The 16,172-nt window shown below is 39.4% G+C and overlaps 1 protein-coding gene across 1 annotated transcript in view; it reads right to left on the bottom strand.

Moving 5' to 3' along the window:
• The window catches only part of ak7a (adenylate kinase 7a), a 24,119-nt gene extending 7,947 nt beyond the window's left edge, over positions 1 to 16,172 (bottom strand). Inside the window, exons 1-18 of the mRNA XM_058057862.1 lie at positions 15,964 to 16,172; positions 15,729 to 15,884; positions 14,715 to 14,829; positions 14,547 to 14,641; positions 14,364 to 14,474; positions 14,201 to 14,284; positions 14,048 to 14,136; positions 13,866 to 13,956; positions 12,166 to 12,243; positions 11,809 to 11,958; positions 11,567 to 11,695; positions 11,218 to 11,314; positions 10,870 to 10,998; positions 10,726 to 10,785; positions 10,455 to 10,652; positions 8,713 to 8,930; positions 8,402 to 8,560; positions 8,243 to 8,307 (exon numbers count right to left, since the gene is read on the bottom strand). Of these exons, the coding sequence (XP_057913845.1) occupies positions 8,275 to 8,307; positions 8,402 to 8,560; positions 8,713 to 8,930; positions 10,455 to 10,652; positions 10,726 to 10,785; positions 10,870 to 10,998; positions 11,218 to 11,314; positions 11,567 to 11,695; positions 11,809 to 11,958; positions 12,166 to 12,243; positions 13,866 to 13,956; positions 14,048 to 14,136; positions 14,201 to 14,284; positions 14,364 to 14,474; positions 14,547 to 14,641; positions 14,715 to 14,829; positions 15,729 to 15,884; positions 15,964 to 16,038 (2,067 nt within the window). The 5' untranslated portion in view covers positions 16,039 to 16,172 and the 3' untranslated portion in view covers positions 8,243 to 8,274. The remainder of the gene's footprint in view (positions 1 to 8,242; positions 8,308 to 8,401; positions 8,561 to 8,712; positions 8,931 to 10,454; positions 10,653 to 10,725; positions 10,786 to 10,869; positions 10,999 to 11,217; positions 11,315 to 11,566; positions 11,696 to 11,808; positions 11,959 to 12,165; positions 12,244 to 13,865; positions 13,957 to 14,047; positions 14,137 to 14,200; positions 14,285 to 14,363; positions 14,475 to 14,546; positions 14,642 to 14,714; positions 14,830 to 15,728; positions 15,885 to 15,963) is intronic.

Genomic DNA, 16,172 nt, shown 5'->3' with positions numbered 1-16,172 from the left:
CTCTTTCCGACTGCCTCAGCTAGTCTAAGGCCTCCACCCTTATTCCACTCCACTCATTTATTCCCTCAAAAACTGGGAACAAAATATTCATTCATTCATTCATTTTGTACCGCTTTTCCTCACGAGGGTCGCGGGGGTGCTGGAGCCTATCCCAGATGTCTTCGGGCGAGAGGCAGGGTACACTCTGGACTGGTCGCCAGCCAATCACAGGGCACATATAGACAAACAACCATTCACACTCACATTCATACCTATGGACAATTTGGAGTGGCCAATTAACCTAGCATGTTTTTGGAATGTGGGAGGAAACCGGAGTACCCGGAGAAAACCCACGCATGCACGGGGAGAACATGCAAACTCCACACAGAGAAGGTGGAATTAAACCCAGGTCTCTTAGCTGTGAGGTCTGCGCGCTAACCACTCGAACACCATGCAGCCCGGAAGAATGACAGTTAGAAGCCAAAAACATACCACTTCCACACGTAATGGGAGGATTTTTTTTCACTCTATCATGTCATGCTGTGGCTGACTCCTCCTCATTCACAGAGATGGCCGAGGGTGGAATTGAACCCTGGTCTCCTAGCTGTGAGGTCTGCACGCTAACCACTAGATCACCGTGCCGCCCAGGAACAAAATATATATTATATATTCAACAATAAACAGTTAAAAGTCTAGGTACATTTTTACATTACTTTTTGACATTTTTTTTACACAAAACCTCATTCAGTGCCCGGAGAAAATCCACGCAAAGATACAAACCGGATCTCCTGAATGTGTGATCAACACGCTAACCACCAGGCCACCGTGCGTCTAACACAAGATTTGACCCAAATGTTTAGTTTTGGAAATGGTGCCGGTTAACCTGCTCTAGCTGTGGTGCAAAATTGCAAAAGATGATGCCTGAATCTACTTCCTGTACATGAACAAGCACTAAGTCAGACCTATGCATAACCCTCATAGAGTGTTTTTAAGAGGAGCTGTTGCAATATCAAATCTTCATTTCCCTCCCTGCATTTACAATAACAGAGTCCAGCTGCTGAAACTCATGTTTGCTCATGTCCTGTCCTCTCACGCTGCTTTATTTCAACTTGTTGATCCACCTAAGCAGCTCCGCAAGAGAGAAACAGGATGTTGGTGATTACAAATCCAAATAAAATGTCTGTGTTATGCAACCAGGGTTTACACGCTACCATATGTTAAAAAAAAAAGAATTGATATCATGCACCGACCGCCCTCGGCCATCTCTGTGTGGAGTTTGCATGTTCTCCCCGTGCATGCGTGGGTTTTCTCCGGGTACTCCGGTTTCCTCCCACATTCCAAAAACATGCTAGGTTAATTAGCGACTCCAAATTGTCCATAGGTATGAATGTGAGTGTGAATGGTTGTTTGTCTATATGTATAGGAAATATGTAAAGGAAATAACTTGAAGGCTACCGTTTAGGTCACTAGCTCTCTAGTTTGCGAGTTAGCATGTGTCTCAAGACCCTGCAGTTGCGCAATATGTTGTAAATAAAAAGAGTATAAATGTGACTATAGTCGTGTTTTGTCATGTCTACAGGGCTCTAATAATGCTTTGTTCATTTTAATCTGAAAAAAATAATTTGTCTACCCACCAACTATATGTGGTTTCTTAAGTTTTTATTATTTGCTGTTTTATTATTATTATTATATTTATTGATTACTGATTGATTGATTTTCTTTATTCTTGATTTGTTTATTTATTTTTCATCTTATTTTGTGCAGAAAAATAAAAATTAAGATATTTAATATAGAACAGTGGAATGTTTTATCAGAGCTTTTCTTGTAGAAAATCGAAACCAAAGCAAAGTTTATTCATTATTCTGTTTTTAATAAATGCGTTTTTTTTTTAAAACCAGACCCTAGCTCCAGTGGCCCCCAAGTAAATTGAGTTTGAGACCCCTGACCTAAACGTATCATCTGTGAAAAGCAGGATAATCTGTGTGAATCCTTGTCCAACATGTCAAATGTCACTCATTTATAACCAAATTTGCAGCCAAACTGAATGGAATATTTCTTGTTTCATGGAAATCTGGTACACGTTTGTTACATAATTAAGCTAACGAAACATAAATCAAAACATCTTTTCCTCATTGAGGGCATATTTTCCCAAAATGTGAGTGGACACGGCAGTTCACCACCAACATGGCGGCGACAGTATTTCAACATGACACTACACAAGGAGTGTGTTGTATAAACAAACGCATGTTAATCCATACAGTCATTTCCACAAGGATCACATTTTGGGTTAACGTACAAACATAACCAGCTGTACTGCCGGGGAGCTGTGGAGTCTAGCAAGCATCATGAGATAATTATGGGATGTTTTCAAAGTCACTTCCTGAAACATGCAACCATATATATACAAGCACCCACTTCTAGAAGACAACTCCAGACTATTACAAATGCTGTCTTGTTTTGGAAAATTTACAGATGTTGACAATAGATCATATTCTGTACAAACTTTTTCTAGTAATAGTCACATCTAAATTAAAGGATTAAGGTTCAATGATGATGACAAAACACGACTATAGTCACATTTATACTCTTTTTATTTACAACATATTGCGCAACTGCAGGGTCTTGAGACACATGCTAACTCGCAAACTAGAGAGCTAGCGACCTAAACTGTAGCCTTCAAGTTATTTCCTTTAAACTTAAATAGCCAAAAACTTACCACTTCCACATGGATAGGGAGGATAACTATTAACAGTTATTTAACCTTTAACATGAACATTAATCAAACGTAATAATTTTTTCTGGGTACATGATACCATACAGCATCCATATCAAACTTGCTCGGGCCGCACTAACATTAAACTTTATCAAGGCGGGGGCCTCAAATTAGTGTCCTGCGGGCCACATTTGGTCATATTCTGTACAAACTTTTTCTAGTAATAGTCACATCTAAATTAAAGGATTAAGGTCCAATTTTTGCCTGGAAAAAAGTGACCAAAAGTGACCGACCGACCGAAAAGTGATCGATATTGCAGTGTCTGCAGTGATACGGACCCCGGCAAAGCTCTCAATTTACTGGCCGATCTACATTCCAAACCTCACCTACAGTCACGAGTATTGGGTAGTGACCCAACGGGCAAGATTGCAGGTAAAAGCGGCCGAAATGAGTTTTCTCCATAGGGTGGCTAAGCTCTCCCTTAGAGATTAGATGAGAAGCATTGTCATCTGGGAGGAAGTCAGTAGAACTGTTGCTCCTCAACATTGAGTGGAGCCAGACGAGGTGGCCTGGGTATCTGGTCAGGAGGTGTTCAGGGCACGTCTGACCAGGAGGAGGACTTGGGAAAGACCCAGAAAATGTTGGCGAGACACTGTTTCTCAAACCTTGGGATCTGCCAGGAGGAGCTAGACAAAGTGGGCCAGCTTAGGCCACTGCCCCTAGCCAAAAACTTACCACTTCCACACGGATAGGGAGGATAACTATTCACAGTTATTTAACTGTGACTGGGCTGCCGCATTTATTAAAAACAGAAAAATGAATAAACTTTGCTTTGGTTTCGATTTTCTACAAGAAAAGCTCTGATAAAACATTCCACTGTTCTCAAATATCTTCATTTTTATTTTCTACATAAAATAAGATGAAAAATAAATAAACAAATCAAGAATAAAGAAAATCAATCAATCAGTAATAAATAAATATAATAATAATAATAAAACAGCAAATAATAAAAACTTAAGAAACCACATATAGTTGGTGGGTAGACAAATTATTTTTTTCAGATTAAAATGAACAAAGCATTATTAGAGCCCTGTAGACATGACAAAACACGACTATAGTCACATTTATACTCTTTTTATTTACAACATATTGCGCAACTGCAAGGTCTTGAGAAACATGCTAACTCGCAAACTAGAGAGCTAGCGACCTAAACGGTAGCCTTCAAGTTATTTCCTTTAAACTTAAATAGCCCAAAACTTACCACTTCCACACGGATAGGGAGGTTAACTATTAACAGTTATTTAACCTTTAACATGAACATTAATCAAACATAATAATTTTTTCTGGGTACATGATACCATACAGCATCCATATCAAACTTGCGCGGGCTGCACTAACATTAAAATTTCATATCAAGGCGGGGGCCTCAAACGAGTGTCCTGCGGGCCACACTTGGCCCGCGGGGCCGCGTGTTTGAGACCCCTGGTTTAGATTCTGTTTCACAGATGGCGCTAATGCACACCGAAAGCTGCTTGCCAACCATCCCTGTTCAATTCTTTCCGTTTGAGCAAATATACCAAATGCAATTGGAGTATTTGGGTCCATATATTCATGGCTATTGACATAATATTTGCAAATGATGATTAATCAATGTTAACTATAAAAAGTGATATTGGATAATTCACTGCACTATTCTAAAACAAAACCAGTATATAGTGGCATATCGTACGCTAACATAAGAAAGCCTGCAACCGAGGCAAAATGTTCAATGTTAACCAAAAAAACACGCAAACCGACACGGACACAAACAGAGGTTTTACTGTAATTGAAATATCGAGAACTAAGTCCCTGTATCTCACTGACATCCCTCTATATTTTCAAGCATTCCTTTCACGGATTCCCGAAATTGTCTCCTACATCGTCTGGAATTAACAAGACGTGTCTCCCATTTGCCAGTTGGAAACGTTTCAGGTATTTGTATCTGTAAACAATTGAGCGAGTGCATGTTTTCTTCTGAGAATCGCTGACACTTCCTCCTCTGTTTGCTCAAAGGCATTTCAAATAAGTGTTTTTCAATCTTGTTGCATGCTGACCAACACCATTGTATTTATTAGAATATCACTATGATCACTTATCAATATTACCGTTATCAATATTACTGGCTGGTAAAAAGAGGTGAAAATTATTGATGGGTAACAGAAATGTGCAGAACTGCACCATGTTTGACACAAGCGCTAGTGGGCGACGGGTTTGCACGCGCAGTGGAGCACGTCTAAACCTACCTACCACTGTGAAGTAGATTGGTGTATGTGTGCGGACAAATTAACCTAGTGTGACGTCAATATGGCTGACAGATGTTAGAGAGTCATCGTTACTATTTAAGTGACGGATCATTGTGTGACATTCGGCTTTTATAGTGGGGACTCTTTACTTTTGTGGGGAAATTTGGCTGCTCCACACAAGGAAAATGCTAGAATGTGTGTGTGTACGTGTCTACCTCCGGCTATTATGTGGACTGCATAGGTGTGTGTGTGGTCCTCATTCAGCATTTTCAACCAACCACCAGCAGATGTCAAGATGACCACCATGATGGTTGTTATTTTCATTCTACGTTTGTGTGTGAGTGACCAGACCACTATAAGGGGGCGGTTAGAGGGTTTTTTTTTTTTTTGTGACTAGAAGTTGAGCAAGATAACAAGATAACTGTGTGCAGACCATTCGGCACCACTACTTATTATATTGCTTTGCAAATTTGACCATGAAAGAAAGAATAAATAGAATAAATGACTTGGTCTCTTTTTAAGTGGATGGACATTGGGGAACTTTGGGTCTCTTTAACTGATTCCATTTTTGCAAGGAATCCAAAATGAAACATTACTTAAAATTGGAAAAAAGTTTATTTTTAAAGGTGTAGCACAGTCTTATGTTTTTTTTCTTGTCATTTCTCCCCCAGGAAGAAAAAAAAAAAAGACGTCAAAAATTGTCCATAGGTATGAATGTGAGTGTGAATGGTTGTTTGTCTATATGTGCCCTGTGATTGGCTGGCCACCAGTCCAGGGTGTACCCCGGATAAGTGGCATAGAAAATGGATGGATGGACAGCCTGACACCTGTGACAGAGCAAAGGACATAGATAAGGCTCCTTTCCATCATGGACAACCAGAATCATCATCATTTCCGTGGCAGATTACTATCACTGTCTTGCTCCACTGAAAGACTGAGAAGATCATTCCAACACAACAGAGTGGGAGTGATAAAAACACACACAGGACTGCACTTATTACCTTATCATATTATGTATTAATATTATTATTATTATTATTTGTATTGTTGCAATACAAAATTATTATCTCCCCTGTCTTGACTTGGTTGTTGTATTTTGTGATAGTGATTAAGTGACATTTTTGCAGAGCTGCTGGAAATGTGAATCTCTCTTTGGAGATTAATAAGGTGTCAAAATACATGTCTCCACAAGCAGCATTCTTATGCATTTTACATTGAATCACTGCTCTGTATTGAATAAAAAACATATAAAAGAAAGACAAACAGCGCTATCTAGTGGGTAAGAGCTACTATAGTATTAAACTTGCTTTTTCCACTTTTCTGACCTATACATTTTGTTCAAATTAAACAGATCAATTGTGTCAGAAACAGGAAGTCCATGGAAACAGAAGCAGAACAAGGTGCCGAATCAGGAAGATCTAGAAAGCTTTCTATGCGGGTTATTGTGTGTAGCTGCTCTATAGGAGTCCACAACTCAATACAAAGAACCCAAAAATGAGTATAATATGTCTTCTTGAAGGTATTTTCCCAGCATTCTTCAACACTTTGTGGACACTGGACCATCTGTGATGATGACTCAGGCTTTCCAAACAGCCTCATGGGCCACAGCACAGCTCTGGCCTTGGCGCCCAGCTAAGTATTTGTCACTTTGAATCTACATTCCCAACCTATTCCTATGTGTAGTCACAGTCAAGGCAAACCACAACACAATGGTATCCTACTCCTGAAGCCATCAAGTCTTAAACATCACAGGCCAGAAAAAGCATTAGCAAGGGTCCTTGGTGGCTTCCAAGCATTAGCAAGGGTCCTTCCGATTTTTGGGAAGCATGGGAATTGGTTTGGCATGCTTCAAAAGTGAAATTAAGACAAAAAAGGAATCACTCCTTGATGAGGAAGTCAGTCCGGTGCTTGCCAAACCCTAGAAATAAATCCCCTTCTCTCAACATGTATACATGTATTGTAATTGGATCTAATGCAATAAAATGGATGTAACAATATGATTATTATTATTGTGGTTGTAGTTGATATTCTGTGAACAATTATTATTGCACTACAAATGTAAAATATATATCCAATATGCATTGTACACAAATGCCTGTTTATTAATCATAACATTTGTACTAACATATGACTCATGAAGTTTGATCTTAGAAGTGGTAATTCCGCCATCTAGTGGTGACACACTATATTACCACTGTACAGTTTACATGATGGAAGATGACAGTCACATTTTGCGTTTAACCACAATGAACTCCAAACCCTGTCATCCCTTCATGTATGGAGCTTAGTAAATGTTGTTTGCACATTGAGATACGGGAATAAGTTCAATTTTGTCTACTGAGTCATATACTGGGAGGCAGAAGCTTGCAGAAGACATATTTGTTTTGAGTGGAAACAATGAACCACTAATATGTAGTAGCTTTTATTTTGTACTGCGCTGAATACATAAAGCATAATACTCTATATATTGACGAGACATGTGCTGCACATTTATCTTGGCCTTTCTACTTTTTAAAAAAACATTTTTTTTTTTTGGGGGGGGGGGGGGGTCCAATAAAAAAGCTTCAGTACGGTACAATCTTGGAGTATATGCAACTAATACCACTCAGATGTCAGTCCATTTGAGTATTATAATATTTGTAAAGGAATAATGTCTGGATATACAAATATGCTGTACTATTTATATGGCATTATCTAATATGTTTTTGTATAAGCTATGCTGTGAAATGCAGTGTTTAGCAACAGCCCCCCCCCCCCCCCCCCACTAATAAACTTTACTAGAAAATTAAATGAAAACATTTATTAGAAATGAGGAGGATGACATGATAGAGTGAAAAAAAATCCTCCCAGTACGTGTGGAAGTGGTATGTTTTTGGCTTTTAACTGTCATTGTTCCGGGCTGCACGGTCGTCGAGTGGTTAGTGCGCAGACCTCACAGCTAAGAGACGTGGGTTCAATTCCACCCTCTCTGTGTGGAGTTTGCATGTTCTCCCCGTGCATGCGTGGGTTTTCTCCAGGTACTCCGGTTTCCTCCCACATTCCAAAAACATGCTAGGTTAATTGGCCACTCCAAATTGTCCATAGGTATGAATGTGAGTGTGAATGGTTGTTTGTCTATATGTGCCCTGTGATTGGCTGGCCACCAGTCCAGGGTGTACCCCGCCTCTCGCCCGAAGACAGCTGGGATAGCCTCCAGCACCCCCGCGACCCTCGTGAGTATAAGCGGTAGAAAATGAATGAATGAATGAATATTAGAAATGATACCCACCGTTCACATCAGCGATTGTTCCGTCTCTAACGTCATTTTTTGTCCATACGAAGTAGATACTCAGCCTGCAGAGATGTAATCATAGTTCAGAAAATGTTTAAATAGTTATAAAATAATAAGAAAAAAAAGATGACTACATAGAGAAATATGTGGTCATACCAAAAAGCTGACGGGGTCATCTGGTTTGATCTTGGAGCATTCTTGCAAGGCTTCAGTGAGTGAAGGCATCACGTACTTCATCAAGTAGTTCCTCAAAGGCAGAGCTTTAGCCTCCAGAAGCTCGTGTTCCTGCCTCTTCACCTCTTCCAGATTCTTTTGCTGATTAGAAAACAAAAACACTTCTATGAGTGCCTGGAATGTAAATTTGTGGCATGACAAATGTTGCAATTTAGAAGATAATTATGCCCAGTTGTGCCAATATCAAATATTAGGGTAATATATTTGAAACCAGTGCCATTTATCTTGCGTACCCATTGTCCATACTGCGCCGCGATCTCAGCTAGCGAGGCCGCTTTCCTGCGTTTCCTCTCAGCCGCCTCCTCAGCCAGTTTCTGTTGCCTCTCTTTTGCTCGCCTCCTGTCCTCCTCCTCCTGCTCTTCAGGACTGAGGCCGTAGTTCTTGGGAGGGCCCACCACCTCCATTATATTGTTCACGATGCTTTTGAACTCAGGATCGTCCACGTTGACCTCTGGGAAAAAAAGGGAAGAGGGACAGATTTTTCTTAGCCTTAATTGCTACTGTTTTTAATACGCAGCAATGGTGACTTTGCTCATCACTACAACCAATAAGTACGTATGTTAGTAACTTTTAGATTGTGAGAATATTATATAGTCTTCTTTGACTAGCAGGCGGCAGATTAAGACTAAATGAGGAGCATTTTTACCATTTTTTTAAAGAGCACTGAATAAAAGCCTTGGTTTAACAAGTGTTTTACTATTTGTCTGACTTCTATCGACCGATCACAGATCAAAGTATTTAGACCTGACAAGGGATGCTGGAAAAAACTGATGTTGGCGACTATCCCAGCTGCAGGAAACAAATTCACCTTCAATATAATTCTATAAAAAAACAACTATAGGTCTTAACTACTATAAAGTTGGAAAAAGGAAACAATTCATATTGATTCAAATGAAAAGCAATGCCCAATTGATAACAAATAATTTATATATATATATTTTTTTTTATTTTTTTTGGGGGGGGGTCATTTAACAACCATGTCAATTTGCAATAAAATGGGGCATATAACCCTGACCTCAATCCAATGTGGGATGAACTACAACAGAGTTGATAAGGCAAAAGGACCTCTTTCAGATCCAGCATTAATGACCTGGCAAATTATCATAATAATAATTATTATTAATACTAATAAATAATAATTTATAATAATAATTTGTATTATTATTAATAAATCATAATATTATTATTATAATCTATTATTATTATATTATATTAGGTATTATATTTAGTATTAATAATAATAATTAATACTATATAATAATTATATAAAAAAACAACTGTAGGTCTTAACTACTATAAAGTTTGAAAAAGGAAACAATTTATATTGATTCAAATGAAAAGCAATGCCCAATTGATAACAAATAATATATTATATATACATTTGTCATTTAACAACCATGTCAATTTGCAATATAAAGGGGCATATAACCCTGACCTTTTGTTTGAAAAGGTTTGAAAAAGGAAACAATTCATATTGATTCAAATGAAAAGCAATGCCCAATTGACAACAAATTATTAATATTACATATATATATGGCCACCCTCGGCCATCTCTGTGTGGAGTTTGCATGTTCTCCCCGTGCATGCGTGGGTTTTCTCCGGGTACTCCGGTTTCCTCCCACATTCCAAAAACATGCTAGGTTAATTGGCGACTCCAAATTGTCCATAGGTATGAATGTGAGTGTGAATGGTTGTTTGTCTATATGTGCCCTGTGATTGGCTGGCGACCAGTCCAGGGTGTAACCCGCCTCTTGCCCGAAGACAGCTGGGATAGGCTCCAGCACCCCCGCGACCCTCGTGAGGAAAAAGCGGTAGAAAACGAATGAATGAATGAATATATATATGGGATGAACTACAACAGCGTTGATGAGCCAAAAAGCCCTCTCTCAGATCCAGCATTAATGACCTGGCAAGTACTCTTCAGGATGAATAGACAAACACCCCAGGTGTTGCAAAGGTGTGTCAATGCACTTACCTATATAAGCTGGGTATATTTCCAACTCATCAAAGTAGTCGAGTGAAGTTTCCCCAGCCCTGATCAGTTGTCTGAATCTGGACAAACGAGGAATAAACTCATCCTGGGTGAGGCCTCTTTTCTCAGCCACACTCTGAGGAAGAGCTTGTACTTTTTTAGTCAGGAACTCATCGGTTGCTTCCAGGGCGAACACAAACTCTGGAAAAAAACACACTGAGGTTCAAAGCAGCTGCTGTGTAATCATAATAAGTGGGTCGATGAGTGAAATAACCTGGAGTGATGTTGTTGTGTGCGGGGGTTTTGTTGGGTCCGTCGCTGTCTGTGTCCTCAGCTGAAAGCCAATATGGTGCATCCCATTACAACACTGGATATGGTTATTTAATATCGGGTGTCTAAGTCACTGAATGAAACCTACCGCTAAACATCATCTCTGCTTGCTCGAAGGTCCTTGGGAAGCCATAGAAAACAAATCCTTGGTTCCTGCATGGCTTGGAATTCAGCTTTTCCGTCAAAATTTCTAAAAGTTGGTCATCCTCCAGTCGCCCTAATCGTACCCAAAATAGCTGGTTGACATAGAGACTCCAGACATGAAAACAACAATGAAACTTGTTTTTAAATCATACTTTTAACCTATAGAGTAATGTTATGTGACTCCCATGTTTCATGTGAAGACATGACACTCCGCAAGTGTCAGGTTTCAATATCAAATATGTATATTTTGATGACAAACATTACAGAATGGAGATGTTTGTGTCAATGTGACCTGCGTTGCTTTCCATGCTTGCTTTCATATTTTCCAGTTGTTTCTGTGCCATTTCTGAGTCGCTGACATCAAGTTCACTGTTGTTCATGATACCTTTCTGTGGAAGGCAATCAAAATTCAGTACCTGTTATTTAATTTACCTTCAGGCCACAGCACTAAATATGAAGTATAATATGCAATTGACTGAGAAGTTTGATTGGCTTTTGGAGATTCACAGCTTGCCTTATATTATTATACTTTCTTATTATTAACTGTGTGCTAAACACTTATACAAACTGATCTGCACAACATCATCAGATTAAACACAGCTAGTATTGATAGCTTGCATTACTGTATAAAAGTCACTGACCAGCTCGTTCATCTTTTCTTCAATGACTTCTCGAATTTTGATGTGATGTATCCGGTAATGCTCACACAGCTTTTCTGCGATCTTACTTTTACCCACAGCTGGAGGTCCAGTAAGGCAGATTCTGATTGGCTATGGACAAAGATGGAAAAGGGCAATTTGTTCATTATAGGCTTCCAGTTTGTCCAATGTGTCCTTCATTAGCATCCTTAAAGTAACAAACTGACTTTGTTGGGAGTACTTACTAGTAGTTTCCTAGTGTGTCGGTATTCTTCCACAAGGAGGTCTATATTTTCAACCATGCCACTTTCTGCTATCCACAGGAAGTTGAATAAGTCTTTTACAATATAAGCATCCAGGCGAAGGTTAACACTGAAATACTCAAGTTCTTCTGGCTGGAATTAGACAGAAACATGACAACACTATATGTTTTAGTAGGAACAATGATCTTGTTTAGAGAAATTATTGTTACAAACAGCGTCTCCAATATTACAGAGGTGTCTCCCGGTCTTCCGTGCAGCAGATCATCAACACAAATAAGTATTGGCTGTCATTAGATGACCTAACATTGTGGCGGATGACACTATTTTACACTGTACTACCTTATAGGCCTTCATGGTGATGGCTTCCTTCTCTGGCATTTTGTTTATGCTTCCTGGCCCAAGCACATCACTTATGACCTAAAACATACAGAGGAGAGTCTAGTTGTATCATTTTTTTAAATCAATGTGACAAGAAAGTAGTATGAGAAGAGGATTTAAAATAAGAGTACAACACTCAGATGTGGTATTTGTAGATTCTGCTCTAAAAACTGCCAATTTTTTTAATTTTGCCCATCCAACACAGAAGAACGACATTTCTACGGTACTGACACAGCACCTTGATCGACTATGTAAGTATATAACTGTGCTATCAAGCACAATGTGAATCAATATCATGGTGTCTCACTCTATAGACCAGGGGTGGGCAAACTTTTTGACTTGCATTGATTTAACAAAATTGACGGGGGTGATGATGCCAGCAGTGTCCGCAGTGTCCGCCTCGTCAAATATACCAAGCCTTTACATCAGGGGTCTCAAACACGCGGCCCACGGGCCAAATGTGGCCCGCAGGACACTAGTTTGAGGCCCCCGCCTTGATATGAAAGTTTAATGTTAGTGCAGCCCGCGCAAGTTTGATATGGATGCTGTATGGTATCATGTACCCAGAAAAAATTATTACGTTTGATTATTGTTCATGTTAAAGGTTAAATAACTGTTAATAGTTATCCTCCCTATCCATGTGGAAGTGGTAAGTTTTTGGCTATTTAAGTTTAAAGGAAATAACTTGAAGGCTACCGTTTAGGTCGCTAGTTCTCTAGTTTGCGAGTTAGCATGTGTCTCAAGACCCTGCAGTTGCGCAATATGTTGTAAATAAAAAAAGTATAAATGTGACTATAGTCGTGTTTTGTCATGTCTACAGGGCTCTAATAATGCTTTGTTCATTTTAATCTGAAAAAAATAATTCGTCTACCCACCAACTATATGTGGTTTCGTAAGTTTTTATTATTTGCCATTTTATTATTATTATTATTATATTTATTACTGATTGATTGATTTTCTTTATTCTTGATTTGTTTATTTATTTTTCATTTTATTTTGTGCAGAAAAATAAAAATTAAGATATTTGAGAACAGTGGAATGTTTTATCAGAGCTTTTATTGTAGAAAATCGGAACCAAAGCACTGAAAAAGTTTGTATATTTTTCTGTTTTTAATAAATGCGTTTTGGTTTTTTTTGGAAGACCTGATGCGGCTCAGCCTTGCCCAGACCCTAGCTCCAGTGGCCCCCAGGTAAATTGAGTTTGAGACCCCTGCTTTACATGAACGGTAGCAATGTGTCTCTCTGTCCCAGTCTGCCAGCCCTCTTTGTGCCTCTAAAGGATAAGGTTCTGGATCGTCATTTGTTCCAAGTTATTGGTTGTTGGCTCTCACAATATCTGCCATGACTAGCGCTAACATACATAATATAAACTCTCTATGCTGTTGTTGTTGATGGAAGTAGTATTAGTTGTTATGCAGACACTGAAATCGATGCAGCCAGGAAATGATCAAAATATCCAACTATTACATGTAACCATAAATGTGCCTCTTAGTAACTATTATGACATGGTTACAGCATCTTTGGATGTTTTTATATCGAGCTTCATAGGTGAAATAGTTGAATCCCTACTATGAATTATTGAAAAACTGCAAACACAAGGCGGCTATCAAGAGCACACAGAAGGATTGTTGACGGGCAATGTTCCTGTAAGATGTGTTCACCTTCACAATGTCCTCAAGTGTGTTCTTGGAGTCATCAATAGCAAGGATGTATTTGGACTTGGGCTTGACCTCGATGACATTTTGTATCACCCTGTACAGGAATCACAGTCCATTAGGAAATCACTGGTAATGTAACACAATTTTACAGTATTTTATAGTATAGATAGAAGTGCAGCACATACTGAGCAAGGTCAACCACGTGGATCGTGGGGATGTAATTCGTACCCTCTCCAAATATGGGAACTTCTGAACACTCAGACAGCCAAGACACCTATCAGGAAATAGAAACACAAAAGGAAAAACTGCATATTGTGACTGTGTATGATATAATGTACCTTGAAAAAGTAGTGAAAGAGATTCTCGCCCTTCCCATATTGAATACCAGCAGCCACAACGTAACCTTTCAACTTGTTTTTTTTCTGAAATGAAAAAAAGAGTATATATATTTCATGTTGTAGTATTTGGTACAGTGTTAATTTTGTTGAACAATATCCTTACTCCTGTTCCCAGTTTAAGAACATGTTTTTCCATATTGTTGTGGTGTTTGAAACTGGGATGAGGCCGTCTTTTCCTGAACTCCTCCTCTGTCACCATCAAATCCGGTTCGTCCTGAGGAGGGAAACTTTATATTAAAGTCATTGTTGCTCTTTCAACAACAACAACAAAGTTCTGCATGCTAACCGTGTTCGGTGGTTTGGTCATGGCCCAGGTCATTATCGTTGAGATTAAAATGAACAATTTCTTTGACTTGAAATGTTCCCTTTCACCATGAAGGGCTACGAGTGATGAAAACAATGTTCACATTAGACTAGAATGATTTTACCGTTAAGAATCATGGTGGAACCTTACCTGTCATTGCCCATGTTGCCTCTTCAATGTCAGTTAGTGTTGCATTCTCTGAGATGTTGTACACCACCACGTCGCACTCTAGTAGGCGTGGAAGAAGCTCCTCTCTGGTTAGCGACTGTTGCAGAAGATAAAATATCCATCCATCATAGGTGGATGGTTAAATGAATACCTCTATGAAAGTGACAATGATAACTGATCAGTATACACTCATCCATTTTATACCGCTTATCCTCGCTAGGGTTGCAGGCATGCTGGAGCCTATCCCAGCTGTCTTTGGGCTCACATTCACTCACATTCATACCTATGGACAATTTGGAGTCGCCAATTAACCTAGCATGTTTTTGGAATGGGGGAGGAAACCGGAGTACCCGGAGAAAACCTACGCATGCACGGGGAGAACATGCAAACTCCACACTGAGATGCCTGCGCTGGGAATCAAACAGGTCTCCTCACTGTGTGGCTTGTGGTTGCTTGCGCTAACCACTCGACCATGCTCATTATCATTATCATTATCTTTGTAAAAACAAGTGTTTTTTGGTTCAATTCTTTTTCAGTTCTGATTTGATTTTGCTGAAAAAAATGTGTTCTGTCACGATGTGGGCGTAACCTCCTTGTGACAGCTCTTTTAGTTTACTTTCCTGCCTACTTCCTGGTTCATGCCCTTATTTTGTACTCACTTCCTGTGTTGCTCTGTTATGTTTTCCGTTGCGTTCCATTATCTCCCGCACCTGTTTCCCATTATCTGTCAAGCCTATTTAGTTCAGGTGCGCGCTACTTTAGTTGTTGGGTCATTGTTGTTTTTATGTTGGACATGCTAGTGAGTGGTGCTTTTGCAATAAATAATTTTTTTACCTGCAATTGGGTCCTCATCTCTGCATCCTGGGGTCGATACACTACACGACCATGCCCGAACGTGACAATGTTCTGTTTTAACTTTGAACTTAACTAGCAGTTCTCTGAAATATAGGAGTTGAAGTGTACAAAATGATGCTAAAATTCTCTGCATTGACTCACCGCGTATTGCTCCAACAAAAAGTTCGCTTTCTCGCAGCAGTGGGCAGATACAGAGCCGACCACCTGGAAGGCAGGTTCCCCGGCTTGCGGGAGGGTGTAATCGTCGTCGTCCTCATCTTCTATCTCTTCGACTCTCTCTCCGCACGTCGATAAATACTGTACAAGTAAAAAATAGTAACAAGTAAAAAATGACATGACAAGTTATCGTAAACATCACACCGTGTTTGCGCGTCACCTCAGCAATGTATTTGGAGGAATATTGGTCAACGCCGTTAAAAAAAATACGTCTGGGACGCTTTTTGTCACCCATTTTGAGAGGGAGGCGACACGGTTGCTAATGTATGCTTTCGTTAGTACAAATGGGTAAAAAATGTTAGGGAGATGAGTTCTTTGCGGCAGGACGTCCTTGTTTTGGTTATTACTGTTTGAAATGGTCACCCAGGA

Source organism: Doryrhamphus excisus, chromosome 19, assembly GCF_030265055.1.
Source record: "Doryrhamphus excisus isolate RoL2022-K1 chromosome 19, RoL_Dexc_1.0, whole genome shotgun sequence".
NCBI lineage: Eukaryota > Metazoa > Chordata > Actinopteri > Syngnathiformes > Syngnathidae > Doryrhamphus > Doryrhamphus excisus.
This window is presented reverse-complemented; position numbering and strand designations above follow the sequence as displayed.